Raw genomic sequence first — 24,888 nt, 5'->3', positions numbered from 1 at the left:
TGCATTTGTGATCCTAGCAGTTGTTGTGATATGCAAAATCAGATACTTGATACTTTTATTGTATTGCCTTTTAAATATGCCCAATAAAAAAAATTCTGGAGTAAATTCTATTGGGGTTCCTATTATTTTATATAACCAATTGTGTATATTTGTCCAATATTTCATTGCTTTGGGACACCACCACCACGTATGAAAGAAGGTGTCTTTTTTGCGTTTCCAACAGATCGAATTTAAATTGGGATATATTTTCACTAGTTGTACAAGGGCCAAATGCCAGTGATAGAAGATTTTATAATGATTTTCTTTATAAGATGCTGGTTTTGTTATTTTATAATTTCTGTTCCAGATTTTTTTCCCAGTCAGCCAAGTATACATTGTGAAACACATTTTTTGCCCACACTATCATTGACCCTTTTACTATATCTTTAGCCCTATAAAATTGTAACAGATAATTGTATATTTTGGAAATAATTTTGTCTTCTAGGCCTGTCAAGAGTTTATCTAATTGTTAATTCAAAACTTTTCACTATTTTTTGGTATCTTGATTGGAGTTAGAAATAGGGCCACCAATCTATAGTTATACCTTGCTTGTCCAAATCCTCTCTACTTTTTAATTTCTCAAATTCACCAAAATATCTTTGTGTTTAACCATTCTAGTTGCATTAATCATATTTGGGTAAATCATTGCCGCCATGTTGATCAGCCAATTAGGAATTTTCAGGTAATATTTTTTTCTTACCTCTTGCCAAATTTTCATCAATGAATCCCTAATCATGTGCCTGTGAAAATATTGTTGTGGTTTACTTTCTTTATCCCACAAAAATGCATGTCATCCCTTCTATACGTTATGGTCTTCCAATAACAATAATTGTTTATTGATCCAGTCTCTAAGCCAAACCAGCATCACTACTTTATAATATAATCTCCAGTCCTGGAGCTCAAAGCACTTCTGATTTGGCTATCTTGCAAATTGGCTAATTTGATTCTCGTTTTTTTGCTTTGCCATATGAATTTCAAAATGATATTGTTCAAGTGAATAAAATATTTTTTGTCCAATTTTAATGGTTATGGTTTGAAGAAAGTGTAATAATTTGGGTAAAATATTCATTTTTGTGGCTGCTATCTGACCAAGTAGTGATAATTGCAGCATTCCCCATCTTTCTAAGTCAATTTTTATTGTTGCACTAATTTTGTATAGTTATTGTCCTTAACTGAAAAGCATCTAGTTGTCAAATTGACACCTAATTTTGTGTGTGTGTGTGTGATTTGTAGTCCTAAGTGTTCTAAATTTTTCATCTGGTTTGATGTCATATTCTAAGTCAGTAATTTGGTTTTTTTGTTTGTTTGTCTGTTGATTTTGAGGCCTTCAACCTCCCTGTACTCTTCTATTTCTTAATTATATTGATCCTGTCTCTTGTAGATCTTCCAAGAAGAATACTATGTGGTCGTCAAAGGCCTGTATTTTATACTCTTAATTTCTGATTTTGGCCCTTTAATATTTGAATTGGATTTAATTTTGTTCAATAGTATTTCTAAAGTCAAGATAAAAAGCAGAGGTGGTAGTGGACATCTGTGCCAGATTCCTTTTGTTATCTGGAATGCCCTAGGTATATCACAATTTATTCTTACCTTGGCTTTCTGGGAAGTGTATATTGCTTCTATCATCTGTTCAACTTTTTCTCCAAATTTCATTTTTTAAATTTGTTGAATCATATATTGCCAATTTACATTGTTTACCGCTTCTGCGCATCCAGGAAAACAAATGCAACTTGCCTTTCTAGATGCACCTCATAATACTCTAACATGTTTAATACCATTCTTGTTTCAGTCCTAATTTGTCTTGTTGGGAGAAAACCATTTTGATCCAAATGTATAATTTTATTTAATATTCTCTTTGTTCTTTCTGCCATAATATTCATAAAGATTTTATAGTCAGCGTTGAACAATGAAATTGGCCTATAGTTATGAATTTGATTTGCATTAGCACCTTCTTTCACAATCATGGTAATCTGTGCTTCCCCCCATGAGTTTGATGTTTTAGTTTTCGATAATATTTTGTTATACAATTCTAATAATAGTAGTTCCAATGGTTCTCCTATGTTCTTGTAAAGTTCCCCTGGGAGGCCATCTGGTCCAGGAGCTTTGTTATTCTTTTGCATTTTTATCACATTTTTAAATTCTATTAATATTATTTATCTATTTAACAGTACAGTATTTTGTCTTCATCCTCTAAAGGCTGCATATTAGCTGCTTTTAAATATTCATTTATTTCATTATTATTATTATTATTGTTGTTGTTGTTTGTTGTTATTATTGTTATTATTATTTTTATTACTTTATTATTTTATTTATTAGATTTGTATGCCGCCCTTCTCCGAAGACTGTTTCTATGTTATCTTGCTTGTGTAAAATTTCATAATATTTTGAGATAATTTCCTTTAATTCTTCTTCATTGTTTTGTTGATTTCCTGTCTCATTTTTAAAATTGATATATTGTCCTATTCTTTTTCTCTTTTTTGAGTTCATATGCCAGCCACCTACTAGGTTTATTTGCATTTTTGAAGAATGATTACTTCATAAATCTAATATTGTTTGCATGTTCTAATTGTTCTACTATATTTAATTTATGTTTAAATAAAATTAATGCCTTGTTTATTTGTTCGTTTCCTGGTTTATTTTGAAACTGATTTTCTAATTGTTTTATTTCATCTAATTCTCTGTTTTGTTTGTTGCCATTTTTCTTTGTTTTTCTTTACAGTATGCTATTTTGATTCCCTTGTATAAGTCTTCAAAGTATCCCATAGATTTTGCAATGTGGTATGTTGTTTTTTTGTTCTCTTTAAGAAATAAAATTAATTCTTTTTCAATAATTTGTAAATATTCATTGTGTTGTCATAGTTGTATGTTTAATATCCATTTCCTAGCTCTTTTTTTGTTTTTCCATATTATTTTTTGCCTTTCCATATTATCACAAGGGGGTTATATTGATGTTGGGTAGTTGATGTCGGTTGATCCCAGTTGATGTCAGGTAGTTAAAATCCCCTATTACTATTGTGATGTGCTTCCTTCATACCTTGGTTAGCTGACTAGCAAAAAGTTCATCTACTTCCTCTGTTTGGTTATTATTTATTTATTATATTTGTATTATTATTATTTATTAGATTTGTATGCCGCCCCTCTCTGAAGACTGGTTGAGTGGCCTATGGTCTTGCCGTAAAAGTTTAGACACTAGCCTGACAATTTTCTCCATGGCAAATATCTCTTTTAGGTCAGGTGTACACAGCTGGAAAAGTCTCTTGTGGTTTGCTATGACTTTGGTCCCACCATATTATAATGCCCTTCGCCGCAGCAGCGGTTGCTTCCATCATGCAGTTGCTTGATATGTCCCTCTTTTCTACCAAGTCCTGCAAACTTTCTGTGCACCGAAAGGTCTCCAGATGTGAAATAAATCAGATTCAAAGCACGGAGAACATCCTCCTGCACCACCCAACGTCATGACCAGAAGTCCCCGAAAATATTAACTATAACACCCCTAGTTGAACAAAATTATTTTATTATGGAATAAATATTCCTAACCTGTAATATTCTCAACAATATCTTTTTCTGTGAATATAAAGTGCATAATCATTAATTTACAGCTGCATATAAAATAATCCACAACTAGATTAATAGGGAAACTCATTTTTTAACTAATATTGTTTGATGGAGCTGAATCATTTTATGTAGGCTTTATTTTGAATGCAACATTTTAAGGAAATTTGCTTTAAATCATTTAGGTGAGCAACATTAATTTTGAATAGTGTTTTTAGAATTGGGTTTTATGTCTCATTGCCATAATTAAAAACATAATACAATTATCCTAATGGCTAACGGATCAATGATAGTTTTTTAAAGAGTGAGAGAAAAAGATTTAGAGAGAAATATTTAGCCTCAAATCTTTTAGAGACAAAATAGACAGAAATACATTATCTGAATAGGAAATGAAGCTTCTGCAAATTAATTAAGATAAACTGACTGGCATGTTATAAATATATGCAAGAATAAATAAATACGGTAAAATTATTATTATATAAAAGTAATGTAAAAAAATAAATACGAGCAATAATTTTAATCAGTATGAACATGATTTTTGTTTGCACAATGCAATCCATATAAAATTCAGAACTGTTTTAATGTTCAATAAAATAAACAAGTGAAAGTAACATCATTGTTGCTTAATGGTAGGATACGTATAAGCATGTAGATAATCTGTATAATCAAAGTTGTGAATTAATGTACTGTATTTCAATGACAAAGAAACAATCAACTTCCTGTGACCTCGAGAAAGAGCAGAAAGAAAATCATTTGAAGGTAATTTAGCCTAACTTGAAGAAAGTAATGACAGCTATGAAAAACATATTTTTGCTAGTGAAAAGTAGATAAAATTCCAAAGAGCAATGTAATAGTGTAATAATATGTGGTTCTAGTCAGTGAGAAGCAGAAAGATAAAACCTTACATGGCATGAAAGAACCAAAAATAACAGAAGCAGGCATTATTTGAAGAGTGATACCTTCTGCTAGAGCAAACACAGTTTAACTGAAAATCTCAGTTAAAAAAGCATTCTACCTTTGGAACCTACAGGGGTAGGTTCCAATTTTTTTTAGTACCGTTCTAAGAGCATGGATTATTTTATGGGTGTGGCTTGATGGTCATGCGACAGTGGGCATGGCTTCATGGTCATGTGACTATGTGGGAGTGGCTTTGCAGTCATGTGACTGTATGGGGGTTACTGTGTGGTCATATGACTGGGTGGGTGTGGCCAACTTCACATCACTCAGATCAAGGGTTAGGATTAGGGTGCTTGGCCTCTCCTAACCTCAAAGGCCTCAACTAGATACAATTTCCCTATCAATTTACTACTACTGAACATCCAAAATATACTATTTAATCCTATGTAGTTATGCCATATGTGTACATACATATTACACACAGCACACAAAAAGATACATTATCTACTATATATACTGTATGTATATGTGCACACACACACACACATACAAACAGAGAGAGAGAGAGAGAGAGAGAGAGAGAGAGAGAGAGAGAGAGAGAGAGAGAGAGCAAGAGAGAGAGAGAGAGAGAGAGCTCTTCTAAAATTACACTTACTGCATTTGGAAAAACACACTCAGAGTCCACTTTCTGCCACACATTTAATCATAACTTCTGTACATTAAAACATTACACATGCCTTCAGATGTTCTTCCATAGCTTGCACATCACTATTAGAGCCAGGATATGTCATGGATTGAGTAAGATGTGGTGAAACTCACTTAACAACACTCTTGCTTAGCAATCAAAATTTTGGGCCCAATTGTGGTAATAAGTCAAGGACTATCCCTACCTTCCTTTGCATGGCAGCCTAGTAAACTCCTCTTTTCTGGAAAATTTCCTCTCCGATAGAGGCGGATCCAGACAATGTAAAGATTCCTGCTGCGGCATGGGGTTGGACTAGATGACCTCCGATATATCTTCCAGCCCTAAATTGCTCTGCTGTTTCAAACTGTTTTCTGAAGCCATGTCTAGTGGCAGGGTTTGTGGTGCTTCCTTTCTCTTCTTCCTCTCTCTCTCTCTCCTGTTCCTTCCTCTTTCTTTTTCTTCCTCTGTCTCTTTCTCTGTCTTTCTCTGTCTGTCTTTCTTTCTTTCTCTTTATCTCTTTATCTTTTTTCTCTCTCTCTTGTCCTCCCTCCCTCCCTCCCTCCCCCTCTCTCTCCCTCCTTCTCTGCCTCCCTTCCTGTGAAGAACCCCAGAAGGTTTTTGGTAGTAGTAAACCCCCCCCCCCCCAAACGTTTTGAAATTGAGAACATGCCCATTGATCATCTGGCATTCTTAGATCTCCACAATAAATTCTCAATTCAAAATCCATGCATGTAGAGATCATCAAAAAATAAGGATGAAGTGTGACTAAAATAGTTTACCCTTCCCCTCTCCCTCCCTCCCCCCCTCCATTTCTGATAGCAGGGAAAATAACCCCAGATTTTTTGAAACTGAGAACATGCCCATTGATCATCTGACATTCTTAAAGCTCCACTGTTGATTAGCTTAGTCTGAGGATAGCTTAGCAGCCACTTACAATAAGCTCTCAACTCAAACTCTGGGTGCATAGGGATCCCCAAACAGTGAGGGTTTCTTTCTTTCTCTCTCTCTCTCTCTCTCTCCCTTGAAGGCCCAACATGGGCCTACCAAGCTCCCTACAGCCCCCTGGGAGCCAAAAGGGGTGCGAGAGGACTCTAGAAGCAGGGGTGGGTTCTAACCTACTTCGCTACCAGTTCACTTCCTCCTACACCGCATGGCAAAGAAACAGTTGCTAAACAGATGGTGACCACATGCACAGTGCCAGAACTTGGTTTCTGAGCATGCTCAGAAGGAAAATAAAAAATAAAAAAATATTAAAAATCATTTTTTAAAAAAGATGGCGGTGTCCACAGACCAGCACCAACCAATTCGGTTCGGTGACATCAACATTACCAGCGGGTCGCTACTGGTTCGGGCGAACCGGTCCGAACCGGGAAGAACCCAGTCCTGTCCCATTACCCTCCATTTTGCGGCTACTTTTAATGTTGCTGCAATGGGCATCACTATAGAAAATATTCCACTTCAGCCTCCAAATGTAATTTGGTTTTCAGCTGCTTGAAAATTTCCCTTGCATGTACTGAAAATTAGTCTCTACCTGCATATCTTTTTATATCTTTATTTTTGGCTTTCTTTTCTTTGATAACATGAAAAGTGGACTGATGAAAAGTAAACAAACATAGGCAGGAAAACAATTCCTTTCTAATAGACCCAGTGTGAATTCTCTAAACAGTAATGCTCTAATGTGTCCATCTATTGAGGACATAACATGCAATAGTGGAACAGATTGCTTCCCTCCTCCATCCTGCACAAAGTCTAATGAGCAATTAGAATGGTAAACACATTACCACCTGATGTGGTGCAAGAAATAAAATAGGCAAAGCTGCAAGATTATAACCATGTTTGCTTGAAAGGCAGCTCCACTGAAGCAACTATACAAGGTACAATAATGGGGTTGCTTGTAGAAAATTATTAATGGAAATGATAGCAACCCTTTAGAACAATGTATTTGTTTTAATCCAATAATTAATCCAATAATCCAAATGCCAAATATCCAGTCCTCTTACAAGATTTGGGGGGGGGGGTTAATCAACCTTTTTTTTCCTTTTAAAAGTGGATATTCAAAGGAAATGCAAATTTTAAGAACACAATGGAAACAGAACAGAAATTATTTTTATTATTATTGAACAGATGCTTATTTCATGTAGAGTGAACTAAGTAATTTGTTTTTGCCACTATCTGCTTTATTGCGCAGACTATGCCATGTTCACAAACTACATGGCAGACTATGCCATGTAGTTAAGGCAGTCACACAAAGGGGAAAAAAGATGTTTTCTTATAAATCTTTTCTTTAATTAACACAACATAATATCATGAAAGGAATCATAGAGGTTTTTTTAAATCCAAACCTCTGCTCAAGGCAGGAATTTTATACAATCCCATTTTATCCCTTTTTGTGATCAGAATTCCACTTTAATTAGGGTGATTGCCAAATTTTACTTTATTTGGTTTGCATTATACCTTGGTTTCTTGTCTGGTAATACTGTAGTATGAATGATTGTATTTATAAATCACTATTGTATTGATACAACAAACACATTGTTTTTATGTTACATATTTGTACATGTAAAGCCCTGTCCTGGCATAATGAATGCTAATGGATTTTCTGATTGATGATTGATAGTAAAATCAAATAAATACAAATTTCAAAGAAGAAAATGTATTTAAAAAATAGAATAATATATATTAATAAATAAGTAGAAATTTACTGAATTGCTTTGACCTAGATGAGGTATTTCATACCTCCTATTAAAACTACTGATTATGTCATGTATATTGGAGAAAGCCCCCAGCAAATTTCCTTTTGTGGGTTGCAAACTAGATTCTCTTGGGTTGAAAGAATTCTAGGAGCTGTATCTCAATTTCCAGGACTGAGGCAAAAGAAAAGAAGAATTCCCAACATGATTGCTCAAGCAGAGATAGAAGAGAATGAAGATATTTAAGTTTGTAGAAAAGAATTTCTGTTTATTTGTTTTATTGTTGCAATTTTTGTGATAAAACAATATGAATTTACTAGTATTTTTAAATTTAAATTTAATTACAGTAATACCTCATGATACGAACTTAATTGGTGCAAGGAGGAGGTTCGTAAGACGAAAGGTTCGTAAGACGAAACATTGTTTCCCATAGGAAACAATGTAAAGTCAATTAATCTGTGCAACCAAAAAACCCCCCGCAAAAAAACCGCTTTCGGCGACTGCTGGGAAGCCGCGTGGCTGTTTTAAAAGGTGACAGCCGGCCTGGGGGGCTTCCCAGCACCCCCCCGAACCCAGGTTCGGGGTTCGGGGGGGTGCTGGGAAGCCCCCCAGGCCAGCTGCGACCTTTTAAAACAGCCGCGCCGCTTCCCAGCTGTCTCCTGAAGCTGAACGCCAAAGCCGAACTTCCGCGTTCGGCTTCGGGAGACAGCTGGGAAGCGGCGCGGCTGTTTTAAAAGGTGACAGCCGGGCTGGGGGGCTTCCCAGCAACCCGGGGTTCAGAAAAATTTTGCCTCTTCTTACGAACTTTGTTCGAGTTACGAACCGGCGTTCGGGAGGCTTCTGGGAAGCCCCGCCGTCCGGCTGTCATCTTTTAAAACAGCCGCGCAGCTTCCCAGCAGTCTCCGAACGCCGGTTCGTATCACGAGTTGTTCGTAAGATGAGGGGTTCGTATCTTGAGGTACCACTGTATTTAATGTAATTATTTTAAAAATAGATTTATGTGGTCGCCTACTCATTCTCAATGACTCTTAGTGGTTTACAAACAATATATATAGTATATGTTGTACAATATAAACATAAACAACAAGTTATATAATAAGGATTAAAAATAGTTGAAAAATTGCAAGAAAAAACAAGGAAAGGTAGTTTTATAAAAGGAGTGAAGAACATATTTATATGGTTGAGATACTTCACAGGCAAATGCAAATAATGGCTTTTGAGTTTTTAATCAAAATTCAGACTTCCAGTGAGATGGGTGGCAAACAAATTTAATAAGCAAATAAATACAGTGATACCTCATCTTACGAACTTAATTGGTTCCAGGAAGAGGTTCGTAAGGCGAAAAGTTCATAAGACGAAACAATGTTTCCCATAGGAAACTACATAAAACCGATTAATGCATGCAAGCAAAAAAAAATCGCAAAAACGGCACTCCGTTGGGCACCGCCGCTCAGCTGTCACCTTTTGAAACAGCCGGGTGCTTTTTGGCATTCTCCTGAACGCCGAACCCGAAAAGTTCAGCAAAAGTTAGGGTTCGGCGTTCGGGTTCGGGAGAACGCCAAGAAGCGCCGCCACCCAACTGTCACCTTGCCAGAAGAGCCGTGCAGCTGTCGGCTGGTCAGGAGGCTCAAACGGAGGTGGGGAATCCCAATAGGGAATTCCAGGGGTGGAGTTTTGACATCATGGAGACGTCCTTCCTGGAGTCCACATTTCGGCTGGCCAGGAAGGACATCTCCATGACGTCAAAGCTCCGCCCCTGGAATTTCCTATTGGGATTCCCCACCTCCGTTTGAGCCTCCCGACCGGCCGACAGCTCCACGGCTCTTCTGGCAAGGTGACAGCCGGGCGGAGGCACTTCTCGGCGTTCACCGAATGCCGAACCTAAACTTTTGCCAAACTTCTGGGTTCGGCGTTCGCGGCGGTGGGTTTGTAAGGCAAAAAAAGGTCCTAAGAAGAGGCAAAAAAATTCCAAACCCCGGGTTCGTATCTCAAAAAGTTTGTAAGATGAGGGGTTCTTATCACGAGGTACTACTGTAATTTTAAAAAATTCACCTTCCAATTCATATTCCAATAACTAGGAATTATATGCAGTCACACATGCACACGTGCACATACACATACATGTACATAAACACAGGCATACTCATTTGTATTTGCATTATATTAAATTACTTGGACTGTATACAGGAGGCGTGCTAGGCAATTGAACCACTTCCACATGACCTGCCTCAATAGAATTCTGAGGATCTGGTGGCAGGATAAGGTGCCTGACAGTGAGGTCCTCTTCAGAGCAGGCCTGCCATCAATTTCCACTCTACTGATGAAATCTCAGATATGCTGGGCAGGCCATGTTGCTAGGATGCCAGACCATTGCATCCCTAAACAGCTCCCCTATGGTGAGCTGCTTAAAGGAAAGCGATCACATGGGGCAGAGGTCCCCAACCTTTTTTGCACCAGGGACCGGCTTTAAGCTAGACCAGTTTTCCACGGCCCGGTGGGGGGGGGGGGCTTTGGTCAAATGGGGGTGGGGTTATGGAGGGATGGAGCTTAGTGACGCAGCCCTCCACACTTCTCCACAGGGCGGGGAGAATCAGGAGGCTCCTTTGGCGGCTGGGGGCTGTCTGGCTTTGTGATTTTGGCTGGGGGGGGAGTTAGGAAGGTCCTACTTCTCCCCCCCCCAGCCAAAAACTCAAAGCCTATCTGCTGGATACGGGCGATGAGTGGGACAGAGCGGCGCGGAAGCCTCTTGCAGCAGCTGCCACAGCCACCGGCTTCGGCACCGCTCGTCCTGCTCATCGCCCGTATCCAGCAGATAGGCTTTGAGTTTTTGGCTGGGGGGGGAGAAGTAGGACCTTCCTAACTCCACCCCAGCCAAAATCACAAAGCCAGGCAGCCCCCAGCCGCCAAAGGAGCCTCCTGATTCTCCCCGCCCTGCCCGACGCCCCACCCTGTCCTGCATAATGTCCTCTGCCGGGAGGGCAGCGCCGCCGCGGACCGGCTGGAAAACCCCAACGGCCCGGGCCCGGTCCGCGGACCGGCGGTTGGGGACCTCTGACATGGGGGACAAAAGAAGCGATATGAAGACACATTGAAAGCCTGCTTCCAGTCCCTCAATATAGACATCACCTCCTGGGAAACCCTGGCACAAGATCAACCAACATGATGCATGCTGATTCACCAAGGCTGTCGCCAGGCATGGGGGAGTTAAGTTATCCTTTCCCTCTAGGCTGTTACAAGTTATGCATGGTATGTTTGTGTGTATGTTTGTTTTTTTATAATAAGGGTTTTTTAGTTGTTTTTATTAATTGGACTGTTCATGTTGTTTTACCACTGTTGTTACCCACCCCGAGTCTGTGGAGAGGGGCGGCATACAAATCCAATAAATAATAATAATAATAATCTGAAGCCAGAAGAACATTCATAGCAGAAGAGAAGTGAGCACTCCGCAAAACCACACCTGAAAGTGCTGTGACAATTGTGCCCGCACATGTCTGCACAACATGTGGGAGAACATTTCGTGCCTGAATAGGACTTACCAGCCATTGGCGGACACATCATGTACAGTCCACAAACTATTAGCTATCAAGGTCTTCTTTGAATACAATGGACGAACATCATCATATTAAATTACATGTGATACGTATATATTTACTCATATACAGGGTACCTCTACCTAAGAACGCCTCTACTTATGAACTTTTCTAGATAAGAACTGGGTGTTAAAGAACCATTTTCCACTTACAAACCCGAGCCTCCGAAACTGTAATGGGAAAAGGCAGGGAGAAGCTTCCATGGGGCTTCTCTAGGAATCTCTTGGGAGGAAACAGGGCCGGAAAAGGTGGGGAGAAGCCTCTGGGGGCTTCTCTAGGAATCTCCTGGGAGGAAATAGCCAGAAAAGGTGGGGAGAAGCCTCCATGGGGCCTCTCTAGGAATCTCCTGGGAGGAAACAGGGCCTCCACCCTCCCTGTGATTTCCACAATCGCATGCATTATTTGCTTTTGCATTGCTTCCTATGGGAAAAATTGCTTCTTCTTACAAACTTTTCTGCTTAAGAACCTGGTCTTGGAACGAATTAAGTTCTTAAATAGTGATGGGCGAACTGAACCTGCACAATTCGGGTCCGTACCGAATTTTGCGGTGTTCGGTATGCCGAACACGAACCTGAAATTTTTCCAAAGTTCAGGCAAAGTTCGGGGTCGTGTTCGGCGTTCAGAGCTTTGATGTCACCAGCAGGTTGCTAAGGACGCCAAGGTGATCACTTCCTGGATTCCATGGAATCCAGGAAGTGATCACCTTGGCGTCCTTAGCAACCTGCCGGTGACGTCAAAGTTCCGCCCCCGGAATTTCTTCATGGGAGGGATTCCCCGTTCAGGTTCGAGTTCGGGTTCGGTTCGGGTTCGGCCGAATTTTGCGTAAAATTCGGCCGAGCTTGCCAAACCCAAACACTGTCACTATTCGTAAGTAGAGGTAACCACTGTAGTTATGTATTCATTAGTAAAAATAAATGCTTAATAAATAAATTTTGTATTTTTATGTTTATAGAAACATGTTTTTGTTGTGTTTTAACAGCTTTTATTTCATATTACCATATATCCAATTTTATTTGTTATTTAAAGAGAACTATGAATCTGTGCTGTTTATTCATATATTTATTACAAATATATATCCTATCCCTTCATTAAATTCTATAATCTCTTGTGAAATATTTACACCAAATATATGAATCTTATTTAGCATTTATCATTCATATAAACACTGTGATTCATGAATTAAGACACAAGGCAGTTATCTGTTCACTGCTTTGTACCCGTCAACATTTTCTTCAATATACCTTGGACAATGCTCTTGTTTTCTAATTCTTATTGAATGCTCAACATACCAGTGTGCCAATGATTGCACATGATATATATTTAGAAATATTTTTAGGTTTTTTTATTACTAATATTTCTTTCTAAATCAAATATAAAGATAATTTACGTAGATTAGCAGCACAAGGGTCATAATGTGCTTGTTACCATAGCTATGGCACACATTTCAAACGAGATTTTGTTTCATACTGGAATCCTTTGCTATGGCAACCACAGGGCTTATTATTGATATAATATGATATAGGTTTTTTTAACAAGCATTATTCATCTAGTAATTTGATTCTTGCTTTGTTGCACATATTTTTATTCAGTAGGTATGATTAATTCAGTTTTCACTCATAATAAAAATTGCAGTTTTATTATTTTAATATATAGTTCAATTGTCCCCAGTTCTCCATTATATAATATTTAGCATGAAGGACAGCAGCCCAATATTGGAAACTGAATGAAAAAACCCCAAACCCCTTAGTGTTTGAATGAGTATATTTGCCAATTTAGAGACTATGTTTGATTTTCCTATGTGAGCTTTGCAAAATAATATTTCATTTAAAATAGTATTTCAAAATATATAACAGTAATATGTGTGTACATTTGTATATGAATGTTTATGATATTGTTATATAGATTTATTATATAAAACTAATTAAACAATAATAAATACAGTACAATAAAATTAACGAAAAAATATAATCTCAACTTTATAATCCTAATAAAAATTTTAAAATGACTGAAAGTTCTGGAAATTATTTTATAAAATGAAGAACTCCAAAATCCTTTACCATATTGCAGAACAGTCTTCTTCCCTGCCTCTCTATTGAAAATAAAATCTAACTGAAAGGTTGACTAGACATACTATGCCAATATTGCTGCCATTTGGGTTTAAATTTGTCCCTTCAGTCTTTATCATTTCAGCAAGCTTCATGTCCCTGAAAACTAATATTCTTGCTATCTTGATCTTGTTGAATCCAGGATTCAGGATATAATTGCTATAGTATTGAGAATGTTGCTAAATTGTTTAATGTAATTTAATGGAACAGATGTAGATGGCCAGTAAGAATGTAAATCAACTCCACAGTTAATTTATTTTTATCCTGTATATTTTAGACCTTGTTGCTCAATTGCCTTCATTTTTATAAACATATGATCACTTCAAATTTGCAATCTTGAGAGTAATCCTCTAAAATTATATAGCAAGATGAAGCAAGTGAAGAAGGCAAATCTAATCTAAAACCTTAGTCCTCTTACTTTGCTGTGTCCTTTAAAAGTTAGTTCGATAAATGTTTTCAGAAAGTCTAATTACATTAACCATAAGTAGTAAAATAAAATTAAAATTAAGAAAGAAGGTATCTTTGATGTGTTCATAAATTTGATCAAGGAGGAATTATGCAATTAATAATTCATGATATAAGGTTTGAATGAATTATGTCAGTCTAAAATAGGCAAATTCCAAATAATTTTACGCAAATTCCAAATAAGAAAAAAACTGTTTCAGAAACTTCTAAGAATGGTATCAAAACTTTTAAAAATCCAACTAAGTTTAGCTGCGGTGTCTGTTTTGATTTAAAAGCATGAAATCAAGTAAAATGCTCATATTTGAATGTAAGTTTCATGTTAAAATACATTTCTTGTCAACATTCATAATACCAGATGTCCCAAGATTATGTATGTCCTGCTTTACATAATTCTGAAATGTTAGAAGTGGATAAAAATTGATTACTACAATTTTATGAAAAATGCCAGGCACTAATTTTGTATATTTGTGTAGTTCACAGTTCAACTTGCATGAACATTGCTTTATAATAGGGTTCCTGAATTTAAAACTTTGTGTAACTTTGGGACTGTCCGCATGAGAAAACAAACACAGGAATTGTGAAAGGGGTTTTTCATTATAAAGTTCTTAATATTCATCTGGAGTACGAAGCAGTGAAGACCAAAGAACAAATGAGTAGATAGAACTTTGAATCTCTTGTGTTCAGTGTATTTTTAGTTAAATATAACAATATGGATTCCCAAAAAACAACCTAATAGATACAATTCTTTTTGGCCCAACTTCCAAAATGATTTCACAACTGTATAATTACCTATTAGCATTTGATAATTGTGAAGAACAAGTCAAAGGATGTATGATCGCCTGGGCCCAAAATTTTGGCTGCACGATTAATTTAGTAGATTGGGGAAAAAACATGGACAACAAATTACAAAATGACCACAGCAATTTCCTATAAAGAGAACCAATTGAAGATGTTCTACCGATGGCATCTTCCTACAGCAAGATTATCAAAAATGTTTCCAAATTTCCCCCCCAACTGCTGGAAATGCAAATTAAAACCAGGAACTTATCACACATGGTGGACTTGCACCTACGCCCAAAAATTTTGGGAAATTATTAAAAATTTGATAGACCAAGTCACCTCAATTAATTTATTTCTTAAACCTGAAACCTATTATTGGGTATATTTAGGCAGAAACTCACCCAATCAGAGAAATATCTTATCCTACAGATTATAACGGCTGCTAGCATCTCATACGCATAGTATTGGAAACAAGAAAAAACTCCCCCAATATTAGCAGTCATTTCTAAGATTATGGAATGTGTGGAGATGTCAAAATTTACTATGGAGATTCATAATAAAAAAGATTCTGATTACTATAATATATGGGACAATTGGTACAAATGGATCACTGCCAAAAAATACCTAACTTTCATTTTATAAACCAATAAATTTCTTTTATTTTCCAACGTTTTGAATTCAAAATCCCATTGATTATTAAAACAATTTCAATACCGACACTTAAAATAAATAAATAAATAAATAATAAAATAAACAAATAAAAAATAAACATTTCGACCAGAAACTGATTCCGACAACATTACTCTTTTTACCTGTTTTTAAAATTCAATTAAACAATGATTTTCACTATAATTTCACAATTCAATCATTCATTTTATCTCAGATTAATCAAGCTATACCTTTTTTCTTTTTCAATACTTACCACATAGATATAAATATATTTTATTTTCTTTATTCACTCTTTTTTTTTCATTACTGATATATTACTGATACACCCAATAATATATCAATATACCTTGTTGTATCTCCTGATAACTTCTGCTATTTACGCAGATTTCCCCTTTACCCTCCCCCATTTATTTAACTTTTTTTTCTTACTCTTTATACTTTTCTTTTGCTAAATATTTTATATAATTCTAATCTTATTTTTCTACTTACCTTTCTACAAATACGTCTCTCACTATTCTTACTAACATTTATTATCCTTATAGATTTTAATTAACATGATAAGATAGATAAATGAATTATTGATAGTAATAAGATACAAATGTGAATATTGAATTTTTGTTACATTTTGTTACATATATTCTGCAATATATTATCATGTAATAAATACCCTTACCCATTTTGAATCTATGTACCCCCCCATTTACCCTTTGTTAATTAATAAACTTTATTTTTTTTTTAAAAAAAGAACTTTGAATATCTCCAGAGAAAGAGAGGTTGTACCTAAGTGCTTGAGACAGTTACTCCTTGTGAGAAGACTGCAAGACAATGGTCTCTGGTGGATGTGGAGCCTGGTGGATGTGGAGCACTGGTAGATGATCAGCATCTTTAAAAGGATACTGGTTTTACACACTTCTTTTTCTAATCACAATCAGAATTACTTATTAACTAATTTTCAGCTGTTAAAAGCCAAATCTATTGACAAGTTTGAAAGCCCTGAGTATACCTTAAATCCTTAATGAAACAAAAAAATTACTATAAGCATAAACACTTTTAAATGAAGATTTTACATGTATAAATGGTCCATATGCATTTGAAATAAGATCCGGAATTAATTATAAAGACCTGTTCCTTTGGAAAAGTGGACTTGTTTTACTTTTTTTCCTAAGACAAAAAAGATAAACAGTTTTAAAAACTGAACACTTAAGGGAGCTAAAGACTTTAATTAAAGGAAAATAATATATAAACCAAATTAATAGATACAGAATAATGCAAAATATTATAATATTGGAAATAATGAAGTATACTTTTGAAAAATAGAACTAGAAATTAATACTAACAATGTCAATAACAAAGTTTGCTTTTATGGATAATATCCAAAACATATTTTAGAAGAAATGACAGAAAAGTTTTGTCTTTTTCTAGTTGACCCTAGAAATGATAGGCTACCATAATGACATGGACAAAATAACAATAAAAAGTACAGTATTCATGCTTTTTAAAAAAGAGAGAATTACAAATACTAAATGAAGAGAATGACCTGGATAACATTTTTATTTGATTTACAAAAGAGGTTTGTTAAAGTTTGGATGAATCTTGTGAAAAGGAGTAAAAAAAGAAATGCAATAAAATCAAAATTTATGACATTACTTGAATAGACTAAAGATTGTGGTTGTTAGAAGGAAAAGGAAGCAATATAAAGTTGATTTACCCAATAAAAGTTCAAATAGATAGTTGTTATTTCAACATTTAATGGACTTTTGCTGATTGAGAACTAAAATGGTGATGCTTTATGGATTTGTTTATACAGTATATAAGAAATGGGACATATGATGAAGACATAATTCGATGTAAATTAAAAGGAGGTAAAAGTTATTAAACTTGTTTATACTTATTGTCAGGGGTGGATTGCTCCTGCCTCTTGTTACCGGTGCTCTGTGTGCGCAGCATGGGGAGTCTTGCGTGCGCATGTATGCGCATCTGCAGCATGATTTTGCTTCCATGCATATGCAGGAAGCAAAAATGCACCAAAATCATGCGAGGTGACATGTGCACATGAGATTTTGGTGGGTTTTTTGCACATCCGTGGAAGCAAAAAATCACCAAAATCTTGTGTGCAGGAGTGTCTTCTCACAAGATTTTGCTTCTGCGCATGTGCAGGAATCAAAAAATACAAAAAAATTAAGGAAAAAAGGTGGCACCTGAAGGACTGGCACCAGAGCGGTTACATGCAAATTGCTCAAGCTGGCAGCCAGTACCAGTCCACATTTGCCTACTGCACTGGTAGCAACCATCCCTGCTTATTGTGATGAAAGTTGAAAGTCACTTCTTTATATGTGTATTTTTCTTTTCTTTATTATATTGGTACTTTTCTTCTTCTTTTCTTTCTATTCTCCTACTAGTTGTTTTATTTTCCTTTGAAGTTTATACTCTTCTTTCCTTCTTTTATTATTGCAATTATATTTATTAATTATTTTAAAAAACCAGAGTTCTTAATGTTATAACTAAATAAAACACATCATCAACAAGTGGAACTTAAATTATTTTTTTAGTTCTATCTATAGTTTATCTTAAATGAACACCAAAATAAAGATAATTCAAAGCTATTGTGTAGTTAGTCCTTCACCTGAACAAAGGTGAAAGCAAAATAATTATTCAGTGTATTGAAACACTTCAATTTTACACACTTTTTATTTATTTATTTAATGTTATTTCAATTGATAAATCCACTTACCTGTACTATTAATGTTACATACTGAATACGACATATGGTTATATAGAAAAGCAATGACAATTAAGGAAAACTGCAACATGTAAAAAGTTACAGTTTGTATTTTACATTGGGAAGTCTATTTGCCACCATTGTATTGTTGAGTTTTTAGTACTTACATATGTGTCTTCCATATTAGATAAAGAGAATTTAAAATTTAAAAGATCATGACACACCAAATCATATGATTCTCTTTTGTTAATAAGGCTAAGATTCTCAAAATAAGGGAGTAATTCAGAAAATGTACTGAAATATAGTTGAACACAATTTTAAAAAGCAAAATGATTTTCTTTAATGCTATCGTATTTTTTTTCTAGTTGTGCAAGCAACAATGCATTACTGCTAAAAAAGAGAGAAGGTTTTCTGTTTATAATTATAAAACAATAAGGATCATTATATTTTACAGGAACCCAGCAAACATCCATTGACAGTGATCATCTAGAAGCAAACCCTTTTGAGCAGTTTGCTGGCCTTCTTCATGGATCATCACCTGCTTGTGACCCACCAGAAAATCCACTTCAACTTTACAGAAAAATTTGTCCAAAGGATGACTTGAACCAGAAAATTAGTTTGAACCTCACTATTTTGAATCCACAACATTCTCTGCAAGAAAATAGCACTGTTCTTCTGGTTAAAAAGAAAAAACCACCAATTTTAAATAGAACTATATTCCCTGCTAAAAACATTATAGGAGAAGCTAACACGTTGGCTGGTATCACAAGGACTGGAGATCAGTGGGTAGTTAATGCTGCAGGAATTGTAGAACGAGCTTGCACACTTGGACGAATACGATCTTTGCCAAAGACACTTCTGGACATTCATTTATCCAAATATATTTCCAAATCAGATTCAAATCTTGTTTCTTATCCATCTAATGATTACAAAGCAAGACAGAATTGGAACGAATCTTCAGCTATCCATGAAACCTCTAGAAGAAATTCTGAAAGAACGCCATCATTTACTTCAGAATGGGAAGAAGTAAGTATTCATGGCGGAAGAAGAATGAATCAAAATAACAGAACTGCATTTCAACCCTTGCCACACCACCCACAAAATATATATATGTATGTATGTATGTATGTATGTATGTATGTATGTATGTATATATATATATATATATATATATATATATATATATATATATATATATATATTTTTTTTCATTCATTCATTCATTCATTTATTTATTCATTCATTTATTTATTCATTCATTTATTTGTATGCCGCCCCTCTCCAGAGACTCGGAGCGGCTCACAACACAAAACACGGTACAAATCTAATGATAAAAACAATTAAAAACCTTTAATATAAAAACAATCATACATCTCAGACAAACCTTGTGTAAAATGGAAATGGCCCTGGGTTTTAAGGAGTTTGCGAAAGGCTAGGAGGGTGGGGTCAGTCCTAATCTCTGGGGGGAGTTGATTCCAGAGGGTCAGGGCCGCCACAGAGAAGGCTCTTCCCCTGGGTCCCGCCAGACGACATTGTTTTGTTGATGGGACCCAGAGAAGGCCAACTCTGTGGGACCTAACCGGTCGCTGGGATTCGTGCGGCAGAATATCCTCACACATCATCCTCAAAACTTGCTACATCTCTCCTTCTCTCATCCAACAGCAGACACTTACTTACCTGCCAGCCTGGGACTTGCAATTACTTTCCAGAATCCTCACTTACATGGGTCAAAGGAAATCAGCAGGAAGCTGACAGTTTTGGAACAGTCTAGGGCAGGGGTCCCCAAACTTTTTACACAGGGGGCCAGTTCACTGTCCCTCAGACTGTTGGAGGGCCGGACTATACAAAAAAACTATGAACAAATCCCTATGCACACTACACATACATTATTTAAAGTAAAAAACAAAATGGGAACAAATACAATATTTAAAATAAAGAAGAAGAAGTAATACATAATTAAGTAATTAATAATTAAGTAATTAAGTAATTTATACTTCTTTATTAACAAGTAAATTTAAACTTAAATCAACAAACTCCATCTCCTTCCTTCCTTCCCTCCCTCCTTCCTCTCCACTTCTCTCTTCCCTCTTCCTTTTCTCTCATTTGTTTCATTTTCCTCTCCCTCATTCCTTCCTTCCATCATTTTCTCATTTTTCTCTTTATTTCTCTCTCTCTCTCTTTCTATCTCTCCCTCTTCCTTTCTCTCTCCCACTCTATCTCTTTCTCTTTCTTTCTCTCTCTCTTCTCTCTTTCTCTCACTCCCTCTCTTTCTAACTCTCCCTCTTTGTATCTCTCACATTTTCTCTCTCTCCCCCTCTCTCTATTTCTCCCTTTCTCTCTCTCCCTTTTTATCTCTCCTCTTCATTTCTCTCTCCCTCTCTATTTCTCCCTCTTATTATATCGATCGGTAAAATCTCATGTGGTGCCGCGAGCTGGCTAAAAGACCTCAGCGGGCCGCTGGTCTAGGGACATTATCTAGCAATACTAATAGCAACATGGCCTAGGTACGCCAAGCGGCAGAGCAGCTTGCTCTTGTTCTGCCATGCCTTTCTTTCTAGCCCAGTCAGGGCAAGGTATCCTGAGAATTGTAGGGAGAAATGAAGGAGGAAATGAGGTTTCTCCCAGCTTCATATTTTGTCCCTCAATATCTAACCTTCTGCTTCTAGCTTTAATGACCACTTTGAGGAGAGAAGAGATGGGGAGTGGGTATCATTAAGCAAGGTGATCACATGGGCATTTCACTTTCACAACAGCTTTCACAACTTGTGACCATAATGGACAGGCTAATGAGGATTACCTGTTTAGATCCCTTCAAAAAGACTAATGTTTACTTCTCATACCAGTGATGGCGAACCTTTTGTTCCTTGGGTGCCGAAAGAGCATGGACCTGCGCTATTGCACATGCATGAGTGCCCACATCCATAATTCAATGCCTGGGGAGTCTCCCCAATTCAATGCCTAGGGAGGGTGAAAAAAGCTTCCCACACCCCCCCGGAGGCCCTCTGGAGGCTGGAAACAACCTGTTTCCCAACTTCTGGTGGGCCTAGTAGGCTTGTGTTTTGCCCTCCCCAGGCTCTAAAGATTTCCCTGGAGCCAGGGGAAGGTAAAAATACCCTTCCCACCCCCCATAGCATCTCTGGGAGCCAAAACTGCCCTCCCAGAGCCTTTGTGCAAGCCAAAAATCAGCTGGCTGGCACACACATACACATTGAAGCTGAGCTAGGGCAACAGCTTGTGTGCCAGTAGATATGGCTCCGCGTGCCAACTGTGGCACCCATGCCATAGGTTCACCATCACTGTTCTATACCATGATTGTTATCAGACAGGGACCAAACATACTATGCCATCTATACTATTATAGCTTCAGTTCATCGAAACATTCAAATAAGGCATTTTAGTAAGACAAAGAAAGAATGAACTAAGTTACTAGCCTTAGTTGCAACTTTTGCTGATTGTGGTCGGTTTGGGTATAATTGTGGTCAGGATGCCACATGTGCAACCAAATCTAAGTTTTATCCTAAGGGTGCTTATGCTACTCAATGGAAGCTGGGATCTTTGGAAGAGACTACCTCGCCAATATACAGATGGCTATATTCCATCAACTCTTAATATCAGTAGACTAGTTTTCGGATGCTTGTCAGTATCTTGACTTCTTTTTCATTTGAAATCAAACTTCTCACTTGAAGGAATATCTTTTCATTTCACAGTAGTGTTCCAGATCAGTTGACAAAACATTTGCACTTGCTAAACATTCTGAAAAAGACATACCTACATTGAAATGTGTGAAACTATAACTCTAAGACATTAGTTGTGATGCAGTACATTCAGGAAAAGTCAGTAAACAAGTGTCTGTATATAACCCCAAACTGAGAAAAATAAATAATTAACTTTCTATTCTGTTAGTTTTTAAAACAATATGCCAAGTCTGTAATAATGCTTTTTTCCATGCAAAATCTGTGCACAGTGCAGATAGAATAAAGATGCATGCCAAACAAATATGTAATAAACATATTATAATTTTATCTTATACAGTACTTGGCACTTTCCTAAGAAAAAGAAATTGTGCGGAAATTTGTGAAATACAAGTGTAAATCATTCAAAGTGTGCCTGCATTTGATAAGATTAAATATTCAGATTTCATATATCATTTTCCCTCCCTCCCTCCCTCCTTCCCTCCCTCCTTCCCTCCCTCCTTGTTGTATAATAGCATCCATTTAAGACTTTTTAGGTGATTATTTAAATACATATTTAATGAAATGTTTCCAACACTGTGGATATTATATTATAATAATCTGAACATCTTTGAAATTCATGTTAATAATAGTTCAGCTTCAGCTATTCATTTTGTGTTATTTGTAGATGTGTGTATGCTTAATAGTAACATTTAAATAAGAAAAGTGATTATTTTGCCTCTACAAGTCTTATTGTATACAATTAAATGTTAATTTACATTACAATACATCTTTTAAAAATCCCTATTTTTCCTTGCAGATTGATAAAATAATGAGTTCCATTGATGCTGGTATAACTACTGGACTTGAAGAGATTAATGATGGTACTGCAAGTAAGAAACAAATCCTTGATTTCTTTTAAGATTATATAAATAAGTTATACAAATAGCACATTATACCAGTTTATTCAATCTGTCATATTTATATTGAGTGTATTTTTGACCACAGTTCATTTCCTTCATTACATTAATTGAAATGCAGGGGTTTCTGGATATAATCAATCAATCAATCAATCAATCAATCAACCAATCAAAAGGTTGAATTATGTGCCATCAACTGAATGTTGACTATTACTGATCACAAAGATTTTCTCTAATCTAGTCCTTCAGTTCTTTTAATGGCATAGCCAATAGTGGGTTTCAAATAATTTACAATTGGTTCTCTGCCCTATTGACCGGCTGGGTAGGCATGTGATTGGGTGGGCATGGCCAACTCAACATCACTCAGGTCGAGGGACACCTCTCTTCTCCCGGCCTCTCTTCACTATGTCCGGCCTGCCTCACCCTCCCCTCCCACCCACTCCTAGTCATGCCCTGTTCACCTGGCCTCTCCTCGGCATACAACCTCAATTGAGCCCAAAATTTATGTTGCTAAGTGAGAAATTTATTTAAGTGAATTTTGCCCCATTTCACAACTTTTCTTGCCTCATTTGTTAAGTGAATCACTGTAGTTGTTAAGTTAGTAACATGACTGTTAAGTGAATCTGGCTTCCCCATTGACTTTGTTTGTCAGAAGATTGCAAAAGGGGATCACATGACCCTGGGAGACTACAACCATCATAAATGTGAGATAGTTGTCAGCCATCTAAATTTTGATCACATGATTGTGGGATGCTGCAATGGTCGTGAGTGTGAAAAATGGTTATAAGTCATTTTTTTCAGTGTCATTATAACTTTGAATGGTCACTAAATGAACTGTTGTAAGTTTTGTACAAAAATACAAAAAGCTTCTTCACTTGCAAAAAGCTGCCCTAATACTAATCATTAGATTAGAAATGGGGAAATACACACTAAAAATCTATGACAGTCACAGCCATCATGGAAACCTAAACCATTCCGTCCGAATACCTTCCTTTTCATCAGCAATAACTGCAATCCACAGTTACAAATCAGGCAGGGTGCCAGAGAATCTTGAGGAATTAAAATAGTTAAAATGCAACAATAACTAGCAGTCAACACTTGTTCATAAAGTGAAACCTTTTAGCAGAGAGATTATTTAAACTCTCCAGAAAGTGGGTGGGTATACTTGGGTTACAAAATGCTGAGCTAAAGAGACAAATTAACAAAGTATATAGGGGACCCAGATTCAAGTCCCCGCCCTTCCAAACTTATTTTCAGGAACACAATAAAATTAGTACATGCCACAGATATCTAAATAAACTTCAAGCCTGGTGCTATGTTACTAAGTCTTATTACCATGAAAGAAAACTAAAATGAATTGGAGGGAGGATCCACAACCCTACCTCCTTTTTTTAAAAAAATCTTACTATCAGTGAGCAATCATGTGCCTTGGCCACTCCAAATCAATGCAAGAGATTCCTTTCCCAGAGATACTTTTTCAAGGCACAACTGGAAATCAAGAAAAAAACATATTTGGGACAACCATGACTTGGATGACTGAAAAATCCCCATAGACAAGAGACTCCTGTGCTCAAAAAACTGACAAAGCACCCAGAAGAAACAATCCTTAGATCCATTTGCACCAGTTAAAGATCCCAGCTGGTCTCACTCACCTCACAAGATATCCTAAGGAAAGCATTACAAATCCAGAAAAGAAAGATCAATTACACCTCCCACTCTTAATTGGGGACAGAGATGGCAAGGTGTGTGTGTGTGTGTTTCCAGCTGTATTGGAAGTACACTCCAAAAGAACAAGGCCAGGAACTAAAGCAGTGTAAAAAGCTTAAAACAATCCTTCCTCTTCAAGAAAGTCAAGCCTCGAATGAAAGTACCAGCAAAAGAAAAATCTCCTGAGATTTTATTCTATAAAACTTAATATTTCTTCCTAAAACTGTAAATAAATCTAGAGAATTTTCCCTATTAATTGCTGAAGAATGTTAATATAGATATGGTTCAGTATTTTTATGTGTTATATTACATGAATCTTCGGAGAGGGTGGCATACAGATCTAATAAACTATAGCTATGATGAGTATATGGGTAGAATTGTAAATACAGAAGGAAGGAA

At 36.4% G+C, this 24,888-nt stretch overlaps 1 protein-coding gene across 3 annotated transcripts in view; it reads left to right on the top strand.

The window, feature by feature from the left end:
* Positions 1 to 24,888, top strand: part of ANKS1B (ankyrin repeat and sterile alpha motif domain containing 1B) — a 325,146-nt gene that overhangs the window by 101,075 nt on the left and 199,183 nt on the right. For all 3 annotated transcript variants that reach the window (XR_011559489.1, XM_070755905.1, XM_070755906.1), the window contains exons 13-14: positions 18,646 to 19,217; positions 22,683 to 22,755. Coding sequence is in view for 2 of the 3 variants with exons in the window: in XM_070755905.1 (XP_070612006.1) it covers positions 18,646 to 19,217; positions 22,683 to 22,755 (645 nt within the window). In the remaining variant the exon portion in view is untranslated. The remainder of the gene's footprint in view (positions 1 to 18,645; positions 19,218 to 22,682; positions 22,756 to 24,888) is intronic.

This window comes from Erythrolamprus reginae, chromosome 6 (assembly GCF_031021105.1).
Source record: "Erythrolamprus reginae isolate rEryReg1 chromosome 6, rEryReg1.hap1, whole genome shotgun sequence".
In the NCBI taxonomy this organism is placed as follows: Eukaryota; Metazoa; Chordata; class Lepidosauria; order Squamata; family Dipsadidae; genus Erythrolamprus; species Erythrolamprus reginae.
Note: the sequence above shows the minus strand (reverse complement) of the source record. Positions and strands in the feature narration are given on the sequence as shown.